The sequence below is a fragment of the Sesamum indicum genome, linkage group LG12, assembly GCF_026168435.1.
Source record: "Sesamum indicum cultivar Baizhima isolate 11 linkage group LG12, ASM2616843v1, whole genome shotgun sequence".
In the NCBI taxonomy this organism is placed as follows: Eukaryota; Viridiplantae; Streptophyta; class Magnoliopsida; order Lamiales; family Pedaliaceae; genus Sesamum; species Sesamum indicum.
This window is the reverse complement of record NC_142668.1, coordinates 9,569,182-9,580,991: the sequence shown is the minus strand read 5'-3', so window position 1 is coordinate 9,580,991 and position 11,810 is coordinate 9,569,182. Positions and strand designations below refer to the sequence as shown.

General features: G+C 31.1%; 1 protein-coding gene across 1 annotated transcript; it reads left to right on the top strand.

Moving 5' to 3' along the window:
- The first annotated feature begins 8,941 nt into the window (after nt 1-8,941).
- FLA13 (FASCICLIN-like arabinogalactan protein 13 precursor) lies at nt 8,942-9,914 on the top strand. The gene has a single exon (XM_011101932.3). The coding sequence runs from the start codon at nt 9,034-9,036 to the stop codon at nt 9,775-9,777; it is 744 nt and encodes a 247-aa protein (XP_011100234.1). The 5' UTR covers nt 8,942-9,033; the 3' UTR covers nt 9,778-9,914.
- The last annotated feature ends 1,896 nt before the right edge of the window (nt 9,915-11,810 follow it).

The window sequence follows — 11,810 nt, the reverse complement described above, 5'->3', positions numbered from 1 at the left end:
GTTGTATGTTTTGTTTACTTGTAGTAATAAAATGTTTGATACTCGAATGATTTTTGAGAGAGAAGTAAAGTTCTGAAAATGGTTTAAATGTAATAATAACTCAAATAGGATCAAAATTGGACATTAGTTGATCACTTTTAAGGTTGTCAATTTTTTATCCTATTATTATGGTGGGACGGTAAAAAGATTGTCCCAACATTTTACTGATCTAAATTAAGACTAGGGGAAAAGTAAGTAAACATACATTAATTGGAGCAAATAAGACAGGATATTAGGTGCAACCAACGAGGCTATCAGGGCAAACTAATCAATTAATTAATAATGTGATTGAGTGTGGAATATGTAGTTGATATGAAAATAGGAGCTATGACACAAGTGAAGAGTGCAGGTAGTGCGTATTCTTGCTGTTCAAGAAAGAAGATGTGTTGAGTGAAAGTTCACCCACTTTGTTCACTTATTTTAGACTTCCATTTGTAGAGGAGTTTTGGGAAAGATTCTCGAATTCTTTAAGTTCAAATGAGGGGATAGTTTTAGTTTTGGCAACAAAGTATATTCTGTTTTTAGTGTCTCAAGTTTTCAAGTCATCGTATTTGGTATCTAAAGTTTTTAATTCTCATCCATTTGATTACCTTTTGTTAGCTTCCTCGATCGTTAAATAAACGTCAACCCAATTTTGGAGGAGGCGGGATCTTGTCTATAAAAGGGCATGTTTGATTGTCATTTTATTCAACATACAAAAAATTTCTATTTTGATTTTAATTTTATAATTCAGGACAATAATATAAAAAAAAAGATATATCTAACCCAATTTCTATTAAAAAATAAATACTAATTCAAATCATTATGAAAATTCCAATTCAAATATTTCCTCCCAGTTGAAATTATTATGGAAATAAAAATGCGTGCTAATTAAACACAGAGTAATATAGAGATAATCGCCTAGTATTCAAGAAAACTAACAGATTTTTATTTGCAATCACCCACTCGAATTGTTTGCCAAAAAATAAACAAAAAAAAATCGAATAAGCCACTCAATGTACTTTGTAGTCAAATAAAATTGCATATCCATATCTTGATATATTATACCATAATTTGTGCACAAAACAAGAAATACATTTCAATTATTGTTTTTGATTGAGAGAATTTTATTTATAAATTTATTAAACTTTTTATTTCACTAGTCACAAAAAAAGCCAAAAAAAATCATTTATTGAAATAATTAAAAGAAAAGTATGAAAATTATGGCATAAACCCTTGATAAGTAGAGTATGACAATCATTTGCATTATGACTAACGAAAAGAAAAAAAAATGTGCCTTTTTTTTTATTAGTAAATCGGTATTTTTTTTATAGAAATTGGATTAAATATGTATTTTTTGAATATTCAATTATGAAATTGAAGTCGAAATGAATCAAAATAAATTTTTTTTATGTGTTGAATAAAGTGCAACCCAAGCATGTCCTTACATAGAAAAATTTCTGCCTAATTTTCCCTCCAAATTAGGTTGAATCGTTTATTTTAACGGTCGACTTAACGAAAGGTACTCAAACAGATAAAAATTAAAAATTTTGGTACCAAATCTTATTACTTAAAACCTGATATACTAATCAAAAATGAAAAATGAGTATATTTTGGGTATGAAAAGTGAAATATATTATCCCTTCAAATGAGATATCATAGGAATCCTTAAGATGTCAACTTTGTCCAAATAATGGTTATCCATTATTTGGAGTTATCTCCTAAGACATATGCACATCTGAAAGAGTTTTCCCATAAATCAGGATTGTAAGGAAAACAGTTATTTACTACTTCAAGCAACTAGATCAGCCAGATACAAGCTCCCTGCTGGCCCTATTTTATGATGACGTGTCGAATGGTGCTGACATAGCCGCCTTGCTATTTGGTAATTGACTCTATTGCATCAACAGGGGGCTAGAATTGGGTTGCGGCCCTTGTTGTCTAAAATTGAGTTTTGGGTCGTGGTTGAATGAATGGGAACATGCTCACATATCTAGGATTTTGGACTTGTTTTGGCAATTCGGCTTGGAAGCATATTTGTTTAGGGGACACCAATATTCTTTGTAAGGAGGCATGTGAAATATGCCTTAGTTGAAAATTTTTGAGCGGGGCTTATTCATGGTCACATATACTATTATTTTGTCAATACACAATTAAAAATATAGTCAGAGCCCATTCGTAAAATCACAGGCTAGAACCTGTCAATAGAAGAATAGGTCAAGGCCTGTTAGGAGGATAACATACCAAAACCCGTCAGTAAAGGCACAAACATAACCTGGAGCTTGTTAACAAGATCATGAGCTGGGGCTTATGAGCTAGGACATAGGTCAGAGCTCGTCAGCAAGATCACAAACTGGACCACTCAAGAGGATCACAAGCCGCGGCATGTCTGCAAGATCATAAGTTGGAGCCCGTTGAAAAAGACCATAGGCTAGAGCCCCTCATCAAGATTTAATAATATTATAGGCCAGAACCTACCAATAATTATGCAATTTTTCAATAATAATAGCAAGTAATACAAGTTCAAAACACATAGCAGTGAAGTTTATCATAATAGAAATACAAAAAGGTCAACCATAAGCTTAGTTTTAAACATAGTGTACTTGTAGCATGAAATTTTGAACAATTTTGCCCACAGGGGTCTCAATTTCCCGATTAAAAAATAGGAATTCTTTCAAGTGACTTGCTCGAATTAACCTCTTTATTTCATCCTCCGAATTGATAAAGGACATTCCAAGAGCTGCCTGAGTAAAGTGCCGTACGTATGCCCTCGAAGTTTTCTTTTCCTCTTACTAGTAGTTATCACACGTTTTCCCCACGAGTATATAAAAAAAATATAATATGAGATTAAGAAAAAAAAATATAAAAAGATATAAACGCAATAAGAATAAGTGTATAGGTGCGAGACAAAAAAATAATATATATTTGTGGATTTATTAAAAATATAAAAATTTGTGAGTAAAAAAAATATGGAGAATGGAGAGGGAAACATAGAGTAGTTGATCGGGAGAAAGAAAAAATAAATTAAAGGGTAAATATAGGTGTGCAAAAGTTTGTACGGCAAATGAATTTTTTTTTACAAATAATAAATTAATAGATATAGAAAGACAATTAATTTATTCAAAAAGTTTTACAATAAAAGTATAAAAACTAGAGTATATGACTTTGAATTAATTGGGTCTGCTCAGCTAGAAGGTGAGCTAATGACTACGTCTACCATTAATGTACTCCCCAATTGACTTTAACCATGCATTAAATAAATCATCTTTGTTGTATTCATTTAAGAAAAAAAGTTAGGCACAATAGTAAATTCTATTAATTTCAGCAGTCACACAATTCCAACTTATTTTATTTTTCTCAACCCACTACTTCACGTTTCTTTTTCCTCAAAAACTTCTGTTTTTTCTCTCTTAAGATTCTCTGCAGAAATAAATTAACACGGAATAGAATTTAAATAGTTTCACCACTATGAATAATTTGGGATGCTATCTTCTTACCAAATATATTGCATATAACTTTTTAGTATTCTGCTTATATGCGAGTTTTGACTAATAAATACCGATATATAGAAACAAATCAAACTTTTGTATTTTTTGTTGGTGCAAATAAGAACAATAACAATTTATCGTACAAAAATAGTGGAACCAATGTAAAAAGAAGAATATTAAGCTCAATAATTTAATAAACAAATTACAGAAACAACGTTAAGAAAGTACCATCAGTAATTTTACAAGAGATCCCAAAGAAAATACCATATTCCAATTAAAAAGAAAAAATAACATAAGAATCAATAAAATTATAAAAAAAAAGCATCAACTGCTTAAGAAAAGACTCATTATCTGGAAAAACATTTTGAGTAATTTCGAAGGAACCATAATTCACAGCAGATCATCAATTCTTCATAATAAAACACTCGCATAATTCATTAAATCAAACCCCTTATATCTTTATAACGATCGTCTTATCACAAAATTCTCTCTTTTTTTTTACAACTATAATATTTCACATGTATAATTTTCTAATATTTCTTAAATATAGGTTTTTAATATTTCTATAATTTTCTATCAATTTCTCGCTACTATTAATTTAATTAAATATCAATGTATATAATTACGCATTTGGTCAACAGACCCAATGAAATTAAGTAAATTAACTATAGTAATAATTAAATCCAACGAATCTAGTAATTTAATTAACCAACTATAATATTTTTAAATTAAATGAAATATTTAATTCAACACCAATTTAAATAGTCAAACTCTTAAAATTGTTCAATTAAATATTACATCGGATAACATAAACTACATTTAGTAGATGAAGCAATTAAATATATAATTATATAAATTAATATAAATTAAAATCTAAATTTTCGTACCTATTATCGTTTCCGCAAATTTTGTTTGTGTAAAAATATATGAACTTGTGTGTGCATAATGTGTGAGAGTTTTGTGAGTGGTTTGCATTTTTTTCATATATATATATTCTCGCGTGTGTAGATATGGCGGTGGGAAGTGATGGCCCACTTGCCATAATCTCAACTCCCTCCCTCTCTCTCTCTCTATATATATATATTATCATTATTTAGTTATTTATTTTATTATTTTTATATTTATTTATTTAATTTAAACTCTTATCAAAATACTCATTACCCCCTATCCAATTTCTTAATTAATATAATTGCTCTCAAATATTAATGAGTTCAAATGTACTCCATTCAAGTTTTAATATATTCGAATTTTAATTAATAATTTATTATAATAGAATTTAAATTTTTTTAATAGTTACCAATTAGTCTTTCAATTATGTGTAGAATCCTAACGGACAACATAATTAATGAGATTATATTATCGGATAAATATGAGTTTGTTCGGATAATTGAATGTGGTTATAGAGGGGATGTCACATTTTTCGCCTCTGTTCACTGCCAATATAAATCAATGATACATTATTGGCTTTGTCTACTGCTTTTAATGCTTATATTGTTAGTATACAAAGCAATATTGAAAGGAGAGAATAAGGAAAATATGTGAAAAGAAGAAAGTGAAAAAACAAACTTTAAGAAGAGATGTGAGAGAAAAATATGGAGTAGTGGTTGGGAAATATGGAATAGTGGTTGAGAGGGGATGGAATAGTAATTATAAAATGATGAAAAAAATATTAAAATTACTATTATGTCCATTTTTTTAAACATTGAAGTGTAAACTGGGGCAATAAATAATTAGTACAATCAAAGAGTTTTCCTTTATAATAGTACGAGTGTATGTGGCACGCTCACATGCGTGTGCACAATTAAGCTAATTTTTTTAAAAAAAAATATTATTATTTTAAGAATATATTAATTAGATTAATAAAATATTAAAAGGTATAAAATATAAAAAAATAATTCAACTGCTTAAGAAAGGAGTTCTTAAGTCCAAAGAACTCATTATTTGGAACAATATTTTCAATAATTTCAAAGAAGCCATAATTCACAGCAAATCATAAATTTTTCAGAATAAGACATCCGCATACTAATTTCAATAATTAAACTAAAAAATTAACAACTCTTCAGTAGAAAAAATAATGACTTCTAAGTTCAGTACTTAGTAATTGCTCAAGGTATTTTTTTAGTCCAATCAACTACCAGTACCATTTCTCTACACATCATTTATATGAACGACGCATGCATGACTTTCCAAAGATTATAATCACAATAATCAAAATACAGATGATCTCAAGAGAAACTAATGGAAATGATAAGTACAATTAATGCACAATCACCTAAAAACCAACAAAAGTAAAATTAACACCCGTAGTAATCCGATATTGAAATTAACGCAAGATATGTATGTAATAAGAAACAAATAAAATCAACTTGTAATAGTTTTTTCGCCTCTATTTGTTGTGAATATATAACAATGATCGTTCATGTGTGTTATTGGCTTTGTTTACTGCTTCTAATGCTTATATTGTTAGTATATGAATCAATATTGAAATGAGAGAATAAGAAAAATTTGTGAAGAGAATGAAATTTGTGCAAAGAAGAGAGTGAGAAAAGAATCGTTAAGAAGAGATGTGAGGGAAAAATATGGAGTAAAGATTGAGAGATATGGAATAAAAAGTATTTATATACTTAAACATAAATTCAAAGAGTATCGATATGGTATATCCGAAGCAACTGAGTCAATAATCATTACCTAACCTACAAATATACCAACATCTGATTATCAGTCTGATGAGGCTGCAGATGGGATGTTACTGTCATGCCCTACATTCGTATACAATCATCTTCTTGAGGATAACAACATTCGTGTATCAAAACCAACCAAAATTATCAATGCAGGTGCGGGGCTGTCCACCAGTGTTCTTTTTTAAGTGAAATCGAGAAATTATTATTATTTTTTTAAATAAGTCGATTAAAATCATTAATATCAAATATTATTATTTAACAGTTTTTGATAACAATTATATACTATTCATTCATATTAAATAACTATATATAATCAACACTTACTATTAAAGTAGAAACATTCCATATATTAGTTGAATTCGAATTCACGACTTTAAAGTCGTGGAGCCTATTCAGTAATTGAATTATGTCTGATCAATATCGACCTACTGTTCTAATATTATCATAGATGGGGGCGGGGGGAGGTGGGGGTAGGCCATATGCCATGTCATGCCAGCTTGTGAATGTGCTAATTGTTCAACTTTTTATATCATTTGTCATTTGATAAAATACATTACTCTTGTGTGGAGTAGGTATAAACTACAACTTGGATATTTTTAATTCGGGTTTATTTCAACTTTTGCCAGCCAAATTTGCAAAGCATCTGACAGATTAATTGATTTTATGTTTTATATAGCTTTTGATAATTAAGATAAGCCTGCACTGGTGCAATGTATAGATTTGAGATAGCAATCTTGAGCTCTAATCTTACAATTAATTAATAAATTTGCAATCACTCAATGTTATGTAGGAGAAGGTTGTTTACCTAATTATATGGCAAAATTACATTTTTTGTGCTGTAATTTTAGGTCGTTAGTACTTTTCCTATAACTTATTTTGTTTGTGACGAATTTAGTCCTGAGCATCTCATATTTGGTCCTTTTATTTTGATAAATTTAATCCCCTGTTGACAATTTTAATCTCCTTCATATATTGTTATAGATCTCATTTTTTATTTTGTAACTATAGGTCGTTAGGATCAGAATTATCAACATAGAATTAAAATTGGCCAAAAAATGGTGAAATTCGATGTAGTCAAGACTAAATTCATCAAAAAAATAATGTATAAATGGAGTAAGTTACAAGATAAAAATGTTAATAATCTAAAGCTGTAGGACCGAAAATATAATTTTACCTGATTATATTATTCTGACTAAATCCCTTCAATATTAGCCTTTCATCTTTACTTTCCGCCTCATTTTAATCCAGCATTTTTCAAATGCATCATATTTTATTCTAAATAATTACTTACATCCTTTACAATTGATTATTAGATTATTTCCTGTTATCTTTATATTTTGAATATTTATGAGAAATTCACTATTTAGTATTTTATATTGATGTCAAATTGGAAATACAATGCAATCTTAAAAAAATATCTTCGCATCGCATTTTATTTTTTTAAGAATTTATAATCTAGTTTTTGAAATCTTGAATTTAGATTTAAAATTTTCTAATAAGACTCAAATAATTTGATTAAATGCCCTAAGTTTGTACTATATTAAAAGAAAATTCAACCTTCTTGTTGTTTGAAAATTACCAATTTTTTGTAAGACCAACAATCCCACGAAAAGAGAAAGTTGCACAATTCCAATTCAAGTTGTGATACCCCAATCATCTAATAATTGGCCCAATCTGCTAAGTTTTCATCCATTTTTCATGGTGAACTGACCAAAATGTCCTTGTGGATTAAAAATTATATTTTAATTATTTTTTAAAAAATTACTTTTTTTTATGGATCAAGTGGATAATTTTTAAAAAAATTTCATCCATCCTGTTCGATTTTTTAAAATTTTTAATTTTAAAAAAAATACAGTAAGAACAAAGTTGACAATTTCATATTTCCATTCAGGGATTACATATTTTTATCAAACATTACGGGGGGATTTATAATTTTTTAAATAACAAAAAAATATTCGTAATTATATCAAATTTTACGGGGAGGTGGTTGTAATTTACTCAAAATAGATATTATCTATTTCTTTTATACTATGGTCAAATATTTGTCATTAACAATACTATATATATTCCACCGCCAAATGATTTTTCCTTAGTGCTTCTCCATGAAATAATACGTCCACCACGTCATAAAATTTACTTCACCCATTAATTAAATTAAACTTGTCCCACAAATCAATATTGTCATGCCAAAAATATAGGTATATATTCTATTGTGCAATAACCCTTGTTTTTTTCTTTCAACCATTGTTTAAGACTTTTGTTAATAAAATAGATGATTTTTATTTTTGCATATGATGAAAATTATAATATTAGTATATTGTAAATATGGGTTGGTAATTTTAATTTTGCAAATTCATTTTAATAATTTTATCTTATAATTTTAAAAATTTTGTTAATTAAGAATAAAAAGTGGTTGAAATTTGCTAAAATGGTTGGAAAAAGTACCCAATTGAGCCAGTGACGTCTACTTTTCTGATAATTTTAGCAGATTTCGACAGTTTGTATTCTTAATGTGTGAATTTTTTAAAATTACAGGACAAAATTGCTAAAAAATTAATCATTGTAAGAACTAAATTGGCACTCCACATTTATAGGATTAAAATCATAATTTTATGTTAATTAAAATAAAAATGCATAAATTTTATTTAGCTCCTAATAATTTATTAAAACATTAATAGGACCCTTTTTCCATATGATTTGTCTTGATGCAAATCGCAAGCCAGCTCATTCCAACGAAGTCCAACCTCCACATCTTATCCCCATAAGAACCATCTCTGCATCCCACCCACAAGTGCTCATCAACACATACCCACACTCACGCACCACCACCACCACCACCACATACAATGGCGGCTCCACCATGTTCCTCTCTCATCCTCCTCTCTCTCACCACCCTTGTCTCCTCCCTCCTCCTCCTCCCCGCCGCCCAAGCTCAGTCCGCCCCGGCCCCCGCTCCCTCTGGCCCGATCAACGTCACCGCCATCCTCGAGAAGGCCGGGCAATACAACTTCTTCATCCGCCTTCTTAACGAGACGCAGGCCGGCAACCAGATCAACAACCAAGTAAACAACTCGCACGACGGCATGACCCTCTTCGCCCCCACGGACAATGCCTTCAACAACCTCCCCACCGGAACCCTAAACAACCTCACCAATCAGCAGCACGTGCAGCTCGTCCTGTACCACATATGCCCCAAATTTTACTCTCTGGACAGCCTCCTGACCGTCAGCAACCCTGTCAGGACCCTGGCCAGCGGGCAGGACGGCGGAGTTTTCGGGCTTAACTTCACCGGACAGGCCAATCAAGTCAATGTCTCCACAGGGATTGTTGAGGTCCCTCTATATAATGCCCTGAGGAAGGATTTCCCATTGGCGGTTTACCAGGTTGATAAGGTCTTGTTGCCTGAAGAATTCTATAAAGCCAAGGCTCCAGCAGCTTCGCCGCCAGCTGCCGATGGGTCAAGCAGTCCTGCTGCCGATGGCGGTGCGAAAGCGCCGTCAACAGGGAATCCTGGAAATGGTTCAGGGAGGATGAGTGTGGGGCTGGGATTGGTGTCTGGCATTTGGTTGTGCATGGCACTATTGTCCTGATCAGGAGGAAAGCTGCAAATATGCTGAATTATTGCTTCTTGACTCTCTTTTTTCCTTCTTTGTTGTTCAAAATATTGTTTAATTATTCTTCGTTTGTTGAGATTTGTGGTTGAGTTTACGAATTCATTCAACTTCTACATTTTGCGCTATTTCTTTTCAGTTTGATTGTATTTGTTGTGTGTGTGTGTGTGTGTGTGTGTTGTTTGACATTTAAAAAGAGTTTTAATAATATCTTAAGATCTAGTTTACGGCAAAATCACATGCAGGCTGAGGATGCATTAATATTAATTAATTTGGAGTGCTCAAATATTATTTATTACAATTGATTTAGATTAGTGAAGCCCAGTTCTAGATTAATGCTAATTCGGCTCTAGTTGAGGTTAAGAATTGATATCAAATAAACAAAAAAGGGTCAACTAGCTACCATAGAAAAAATATACTTTTTGCTACTATCTTGTTGGTTATGAATTGAACCCGTAGTAGATAATTATCATCAACCACAGTTAAACAAATGTATTAGCTTCACTTACAAAAATTAATGATTGTGTGGCCGTGGTTAATGATTTTTTACTATAATTATTAATTTTTAACTATGACAATTAACCGTGATTAAATATCATATTTTTTATAGTGCTAACATGTTTATTGAGATACAAAATTTAGTTCCAGTAGCAAGATTACTGCAAAATTCTTATGCAAACTAAATTTATTCAAAGTATTCTATATAATATATTTTTCTGATTAATTATTTTTTAGAATTTTATATCAAATTAATAATTATACACACTTATTATGTAATTGACTCACGATATGAATAAAACCAATTTGATTAGAATTTCTGCAGAATGAGTTGAGGATGAAGACAAAGAGATGTTGAGTGCAGAAGTCAGAGTTCACCAAACACGTGCATGCGTATATTTATTTTTTTAGGAGAAATAGTATTTTCGATCCCATAAGTTAGGTTTATTTTCTTTTGATTTTATTTATTATGGGATTAGTACTGTTTAATCCAATAACTTTAAAAATAGCACTTTTGGTCTTCATCAACTTTTCCATCCACAATTTAATGGCGTAGAGCACGTGGTGGTTTAGTACTTTTGGCTAGACCCTCCTTCCCACAATAGCATATAGATGCTCCACTTGCTTTACTTGATTCATTGGTACAAAAATTTGATTATATTAATATTATCTCATTGTTAGTTGATATTCAAAATTAATTTATATATATATAGAAATGTCTCTAAATTTGATGACCGAAGAACCCGTCAAATGGTTCCAGCAGAGTCGCCTAAAAAGGACCTTAGCCTAGAAGGAACGGCCCAACTCAGCTGAAGCCCAGGCGGCGATATCGGCTGTAGTTGTAATCCATCAATGTTATATTTCAGCAGGTGGCTGCTTTTGTTGTTTGCCTTTCTACCCACTAATTTTCTGCTTCTTTCTTCCACACCCTTTCCATTTTCACTTGCAAAACACTCTTCCTTTCCCACTACTTATGATCATACGTTCCAAGCATCAAGAATAACAGATTTTGGAGTAGGGATTTCTTTTTGGGTAATCTCAGAAATAAAAGAATATGTAAAAAGAATATGCTGAATCTCCAAATTCAGTTGGTGGAACCCATTACAATAAGACGACAAACCAAACTTACAATTAGAAGAAGAAATTGAAAAAAAAATGGTGAAGAGCGGTGCGTGGTGGAACAGTGTTGTAAGCCTTGTCTCCCTACGAGTAACACACACAAATTCAAATATAAAGCAGCGGATTTTGGAGTAAGAATTTCTGTTTGGATAATCTCAAGAACAAAAGACTATGCAAGAAAAAAGATTATTTAAACCTTTCCAAAGCAGTTTTTAAGTATTGAGAAAAATGACCCATGACCCTTTGGTAGACCCAAGCCTATCATTTGGATGGTTCAACCCACTTAACGTCTCAAGCCCACTTGTTGGCTCAGCCCACTCTCCACATCTAGCCCATCGTCCCGACCCACTTGCCCGACCCGATTGGTATTATACTTATACCCCTTAACTCTAATC